This window comes from Leptopilina heterotoma, unplaced genomic scaffold (assembly GCF_015476425.1).
Source record: "Leptopilina heterotoma isolate Lh14 unplaced genomic scaffold, ASM1547642v1 Lhet_10, whole genome shotgun sequence".
Taxonomy (NCBI): domain Eukaryota; kingdom Metazoa; phylum Arthropoda; class Insecta; order Hymenoptera; family Figitidae; genus Leptopilina; species Leptopilina heterotoma.
In genome coordinates, this window is record NW_025110813.1 from 2,080,682 (window position 1) to 2,088,643 (window position 7,962).

The window sequence follows — 7,962 nt, forward strand, 5'->3', positions numbered from 1 at the left end:
TTTTAAAATTAGTTAAATTATTGGTTGCTTTAATTTTGATTAATTAATTACTTTCTTAATTACTTAAATTAATTACTTTATTGATTACTTTAATTAATTACTTTATTGATTGCTTTAATTACTTACTTAATTCATAAAAATATTATTATTACTAATATTAATATAATATTTTATTGTAGAAATTAAACGTAATTAAAGAATATAATTTTTAAGAAATTAGAGAATATAAAATATAAAACAAATTATTACATATAGATAATTAGTAAATAAATAAAAAAATTAATAAATAAATTAATTTTGTCTTTTTTCAGGTGATTTAAGATTGCCAGGTCCTGGACCCGGACCAGTGAGATGTACATTAAGAAAGCACAAACCTAATCGAAAACCAAGAACACCTTTTACAACGCAACAATTGCTTTCGTTAGAAAAAAAATTTCGCGAGAAACAATATCTAACGATAGCAGAGAGGGCGGAATTTTCCTCTTCGCTTCACCTCACAGAAACGCAGGTACTTTTTCATTTCTATTTTTATTCTCAAAAAAGCAAAATATTTTTCTTCAATTCTATTATTTGGTTTAGGTAATTGTTTTTAATTTTAATTTTCTAATTAAATTAATTAAAAATAAAATTTGTAATTTTAAATTAAATTTTCAATTTTTCAATTTCTTAATTATTTAATTACATAATTATTATATTTGTTTACTTTTTCTTATTCTCTTTTTTATTATTCGCTATTTTTTCTTATGGCTACAATTTTCTACAATTGTAAAATATGTATAGCGTGCAAGAAGACAGTTTGCAAACACATTACAATGCATCAAACGAAATTAAGCTCGCATTCATTTGCTTAGATAAACTGTAATCACCTTGCTGACCCCCTCCCCTCGCACTTCTTCTTCTTCTTCATCATCACCCCCTCCACCCTTTAAACTTTGCTTTAACACTATTCATTGCAAGCCAGAAAGGTTAAATTCTAATTCGTGATTCCCTCCAAATAAAATTTTAATGAATATTAATTTGGCATCCATTACAAGTTCTAAATGCTTCAAACACGAGTTGAAATTTATTCTTGAAAAGAGAATATGTCGCGGAATTAGTAAAACTTTCCATTCATTATAATTAGAAAAAAAAATTTCCATCAAATTTTAATATTATTGTTGGACTGAAAAAATTGACGGAGGAAAAAAAATTTCCTCTAATTATTATTTTGTTGAGTGGAATTTAATTTTTTTTTATTTTCCTTTGTTTTTACACTTGCAAATTTGCTTTTTACATAATTTTTACTCAGTGTTTAATTTTTATTTTATTTCTTGATATTTTGTAATTAAAGTAATCCATATGTTGTTTAATGAAATTTTCTATTTAAATGAGAATTTTATTTAATCAGCCTATATTTCTAAATTAGATTTTTATTAATTTTAACTTTTGTTTTTCATTTAGGAATATTTAAATTTTGTATTTTGCTTTATTTTTTAATTTATGTTTGTTTTTACTAATTTTTACTCCAACTGGTAATTTAAATGATCTTAAATCAAATTTTATTTTTAAATTATATGTAAGTTCATTTAATTAAGTTTAGAATTAATTAAAATTCTATTTATAATGAAATTCAAAATTAATATGATCAAATAATTGAATTCTCAAAAAATTATAATATTATCTCTAAATGTCATTCTTATAACATTCATTTTATGTCAATATTGTTTTCGTCGTTAATCTAAATCTACTAATTTTTAATTTTAATTTAAAAACTGTCAAAAGAAAATTTGTAATATTGAATTCATAATTTAATGATTCAATAATTTCACAATCAATAAACTTGTAATTGGAATTTTATAATTATAACGTGGAATATAATTTATTTATAATAATAATTGTATTTATAAATATTAATAAATAAAAATAAATAATATAAATATTAATAAATAGTAATAAATATAATTATATTTATAATATAATTAATACATATTGAAAAAAATATATTTGATTCAAATAAATATTTACTTGAATCAAATAAATTTAATTTGAACCAATTACTTTAGTATATATTTTTATTATTTCAGTAAATATCATTTAATTGACATAAATAAAAGTTATTTATTTGAAAATCGACAAGTTATCGGATATTTGAATCAAATAAGTTTTTTATTCTGCATAATTATAAATTATATTCATTAAAAATGTAATAAAACTGTCGACATATTCTTAAAACAATATAAAATATTTTTTTCCAAATTTGATTTCAATGATTTTAATAAATCCTACCCAAAAGAAATTTGTACGAATTTAATCAAATTATTAAATGAAAGAATCCGAAGTAGAGAAAATAGTATCGTGGCTTTAGTAATCTTCACTTCATTGGTCAAGCACGGTTATTGATTCTCTGGTCCACGCATGATTCCTCTACTACATCTCCTCTATTTGATATAAAAAAAATTATTCTAAATTTCCACCAGCAGAAAAATTTTAGTTTTAAAAATTAAAAAACAGTTGAACAAAATTAGTTAATTAATTGATAGGAAAAATTTACTTAAAAATTAATAAATTATAACTAATTAATTTTGTTGAATTTTTAATTATTTTATTTTACATTTCTCTTATTTTTTCCATTTCATTGTTTTTTGTTTTCATTCAGAATTATTTCTGAATTTAATATTGTTCTGATTATTTTCGAACCGAATGAATTAAATTTTTAATTTTTAAATAAAGTTGATAAATTTTTCTCATCATCCTCCCAAAATTGTTTCAATTTTTTCAATAAATTATATATTTATAACAATTAATATATTAATTTATTATAATTAAAATGTATTTAAAATAATAAATCAGTTTAAATTTCCCCAACAGATTATCAGTTCTTTTTAAACTTTTCATAATTGGTTTTCCCACAAAAAAAATTCTTGTATGATAATATATCAATCAATTATAATTATAATAATTACTGTCAGTATAGGGGAAACCCAAAATAAGAAAATTAAAGAGCCATTAGAGTTATGTTAATTGAGAAAACAATTATAAATTAATCAAATAATATGTCATTGTTAAAACTTTCATTTCTTATCCATCGTTATCTATACGTTTACTAATTTTTAATTTTAATTTAAAAAACTGTTTTTTAAATTAAAATTGAAAATTTCATTTTTTTGGAATTTATTATCGTAGTCGTACATATATACAAACTCTAAGGTATTAATATGATTTTAAACCACTTACTGATATGTATATATATGTAAATTTTTGTCTTGTCAAATTAAGCGCGACAGTCTGATAAATAATTGATAACACTTGAAAATGCCCTTCGACTTTTCGTATAATTTTGTACTTATTAGTGTTGAAAAATGATAATGATTAAAAGTATCTTGAAACTAAATTGACATTGCTGATAAACGTAAAATCAGCAAAGTTTGCCATTTCATATAAATTGTTTGAAAATTATCTCTCCGGAGACTCAGTGAGCAGAGATCTTATTTATAAATATAGATATATATATATTACATTGCGCATGAAGATCATTAAATATGCATAATAATTTGATCTTTTCTGTGTAGTAAACGTATAAATTTTCTACTAATACCAATATACAAAAAAAACTATAGATATATATATAATTGAAATAAGTGGAAACTTGTAAATGAACTATATATTTATCCCGTTCATCAGTTTTTCATTACAAAATTTACTTTTTTGAGGAAATATAAATTAGATTTGCAAACTCCATCAAGATTGAAATTAATTGTCGTATCTCTTTTCGTATATTTATACATTTTTTTTTCTTCCTCGTGTTTTGCTATGATACACTTAAAATTGTAATTAAATATTAAATTATTAATTATTAAATAAGTTTCCATTAATTTTGCATAAAACGGAAATATTTTGTTTCTTTTTGCTATATATATATAAATATAACTACTTTAATTAAAACATTTCTGTGAATTTGCAAATTCAGGTTTAGAGGAATATTAAACATCTTACGAATTTGTATCTTAATATCTTATTATTCACGCAGGAACTAATTTAATTTCCATTTGATTGAATGTAAATTGAATTAAAGATATTTTACTTTCTTAAAAGGCTTTTTTCATTATTGGTTCACTTTATTTTATTGATACGCACATTCGATTACTGTGAGCGAGTAATTTACTGCTTTCCAGTTTTAGAAAATTAGCAATATTTGAAAATGATTTATTAAATCTAACAATATTACTTATCTATTGAAAAAATATTGTTTTATTAACTCGACGATCTAGATAATTGTTAATTAATAAAATACTAATTATTTTTAATAAATTATTAATTATTTTTTAATAATTTGTATAATTTGACAGAATTATTTATCAATGTAAAAAATATTTTTTTATTAACACAACGAACTCGATTTTTTTAAATAAAAAAATAATGATTATTAATTAATCAGGATTGCCACAGGTCAGGAAAGTCAGGGAAATTAGAATTGGTCAGGGAAATCAGGGAAAAGTCAGGGATTTTTATTAAAAGTACTGGAAAAATTAAGTTTTTAGAATTTATAAGAAACTTCTGAATTCTTCTCTAAAATTCAGTTATTTTCAAAAAATTTAATAAAATTCTTGGCAAAATTTTAATTATTTTCAAAAATTTTCTTTATTTCAATTATTTTTTATATCTACGATTTTAATAAAATTTTCCATAAGAATTCAATTATATTTAAAAAAAAATTTTAATAAAAATTTCACAGGAATTCAATTATTTACCAATTTTTTATACATTTCTTCGCACCAATTCAATTATTTTTAATTTTTTAATGAAGCTTCTCGAAAGAATTCAAATATATATTCCGAGAATTGAAACAAACAATTTCGTTGCAAGAATTCAATTATTTTCATGAATAATAAAACTTATCGCAGAATTTCTATTATTTTTATACAATTTTAAATAAAATGATAGAAAATTGCATTTATTCTTAAATTTTTTTTTAAATTCGCCGAAAGAATTCAATTATTTTCAAAAATTTTGATAAAATTCTTCATAAAAAATTGAGAAATATTCAATTATTTATTTTTGTATTTAAATAATTGAATTCTCGTAAATTTTTCTAATAAAAATTGATTAAAAAATGAATTTTACTTAAAATTTTAAATTATAATAATTATTAAATATTTAATTAAATAAGAAGTCATTAATGTTTCGAAATAATTTTACATTTTTAGAAATTCGTAAATAAATATAATAGATAATTTTTTTCAGTATCGAATAATTTTTTGAGTGAATCAGAATATTCTTCAGGGTCAGGGAAAAAATCAAAATTTTGTTTGGAAATCAGGGAAAAACAAAATTAATTTTTTGCAGCAACCCTGTTAATAATTTAGTAAATTTATTTAATTAAAACTTAATTAAATAAATTAAGAATTAAAACTTAATTACTTAGTAATTTATATTATTTATAAATTTTTCTAATAGAGGAAAATAAATTTTTCGACTTTTTTCATTTCAGGTGAAAATATGGTTTCAAAATCGAAGAGCAAAGGCGAAACGATTGCAGGAGGCGGAAATTGAAAAATTGAGGCTTTCGGCGAGGCCACTTTTGCATCCGAGTTTTGGTTCGGGACTTATGTTTTCGGGAGTCGTACCTCCAGGAACGCCGGGAGTTCCACCATTTATAGCGGCAGCAATGGCAAGGCATTCGCACGCTGCAGCTGCAGCGGCCATGTTTATGGGTCCTCCTGGACACAGACCTTGAGAATTGAGGTCCACAGACCTTCAAATAAATAAGGTTTGAGAAACCGATACAAAAAAGAAAAACAGAACAAAAACAAACGTGATAATATATAAATTTACTTGTTAATTTTCGAGGCTACACATAGTTCGTGATAATTTTTTTTTCTAAGTGGAGTTTTCGCATATTTTTTCTCACAATCTTCGATAAACTAAAAGTTTCAATTTCTTTTCGAATTTAAAATGTAAAATTTCAATTCTATAGATTTATTTTTCTGATATTGAACGTCGATTGAAACGCATTTTAGAAAATTGATTAAATAGAAATAGAGACGAGAGCGCAAGCGCGGGAGTGAGAGAGGGGGCAATGAGTGCGAGAAGGAAAGACTCTCGCACACGCGCTCCGCTCTCTAGAAAAAGCGATTATTACCTATAGAAAAAAATCGATTTTTTTCAAATTAAAATCACCCCGAAGTGCAATTTATTCCACTTTATTACCGCGCCAAACTAAAAAAAAAGAAAGAAAAGCAAAAACGAGTTTTGTAATTTGCTTTTCGGTTATATGTGCGAATATTATTACTGAATTGCCACTTTCCTCAATTTATACGACTATCAAATGAGCAGTATTATCAATTTATGAACTGCATACACTTTAAAGTGCGGAAGAATAAATTTTTCTTCATTTTCAATCTATAAGGAGAGAAAGTAGAATTTTTTCGATATCAAATATTTTGTTTTTTCCCTCTGGAAATTATAAATATATTCGAATATTAAAGAGAAAGCATATTTTAATGGCAATTGCTTTACGCTTCCTTTGCGATCTTTTAAGAAACTATTAATGAATTTCTAAATGATTACAACTATTTGTTTTTTGTTTCTTAATTTTCAATCGAAACTCCACTAATAATAATGTATGCCCAAAGAGACTGAAGACAAATAAAAAAAAATAAAAATGAAAAACGAGTCGAACGAATTTGTTTCTTTTTTTTTTATTCTACACACTAAAATGGTCTTTTATGATACCTGCATGTGACTTTAATACGGTTTTTAATGTCCTGGTTAACGAATGCAGTCTAACGAGTAATGACTTCCACAGACTTGGACTTCCATAAGACCAGCTGTGTTCGATGAGAAAGTATTTACGTCGCCTTGGTCGATTGGACAGTCCCGCACACATGTTTCAGGGTGAACACAAAAATATTAGGACTTAAATTGTTTTCACGCAAAATTTATCGCCGCACAATTTGAAATAGATTTAAATTCTTTTTATTTCCTTTCGGCATTTTTTTTTCTCAAAACCTTCCGAGAATGAAAAATTACTGTTCTTTTTTGCACTTGCTCCCAGGAAATATTTTCAAAAAAAGATTTTTTTTATTTTTTGCTTTATTGTAAAAACTTGCAAAATTCGAAATCGAAAAGAAAACAAAATGGTCCTCTAAAATAGTAATTATAATGATCATGAAAGCATTTACAAAAAAAAAGCATTTGCGCTTGATCTCTAATGCAAAGTACATGTAAAATGTACATATGTAAATAAATTGTCTCTACGCTGATTATAAAATATAGTAATAGATTATTATTTGCAGGGTGGAAAATTTTTCATTTCTTTCGAAAGAAAATATATTTCGATTTATTATACCAAAAATAGATAAATATTTTTTTTTCTCCATTAAAGGAAAAATTTAAGAAAAATAAATTTTTTTTACCTCTTGTTTAAAAAAAGAAAAATTGTTTTCGTCACAAAATTCTTTTTTTTTAAACATCCTGTATAATTTTCTTTTGTGTATATATAAGTGTGTATGTGTGCGTGAGGGAAAACAGATATGTAAATTATGTATCTACATGTATGATGATTAATGAACAGACAAATACAAAAATTGCAGGAAAGATTAATAATAATAAAAGAAAAAAAAATTTTATGAACATTTCTTTCCTGTACAAAGCTCTGTATAAATGTAAACTGATAATTTATCCATGAATGATGTTATAGTGAAATAAAAGTGATTTCAATATTTAATTCTCTCTTGTTTTGTTCTTTGCAAAAAACACATTTATTCCATTTATTCCAAAAGAATTAAAAAATTGCGTTTCATTAAAATTATCCATTTTAACCGAATTGAAAGAATTTTTTTATTGTTTATTATAATTATTATTAAAGAATTATAAATTTCTTTCTGTAAAATTGGATAACTTTACTAAAAGAAACAAATTTTTTTATTGTTTATTTTAGACAATTAAAATTAAAATTTTCTTTCTGTATAAAATTAGATAATT

At 23.2% G+C, this 7,962-nt stretch overlaps 1 protein-coding gene across 1 annotated transcript in view; it reads left to right on the forward strand.

Moving 5' to 3' along the window:
• The window catches only part of LOC122498494 (muscle segmentation homeobox-like), a 52,272-nt gene extending 44,567 nt beyond the window's left edge, over positions 1-7,705 (forward strand). The window contains exons 2-3 of the mRNA XM_043606255.1: positions 312-508; positions 5,468-7,705. Coding sequence (XP_043462190.1) covers positions 312-508; positions 5,468-5,713 — 443 coding nt within the window. The 3' untranslated portion in view covers positions 5,714-7,705. The remainder of the gene's footprint in view (positions 1-311; positions 509-5,467) is intronic.
• Positions 7,706-7,962: the final 257 nt, after the last annotated feature.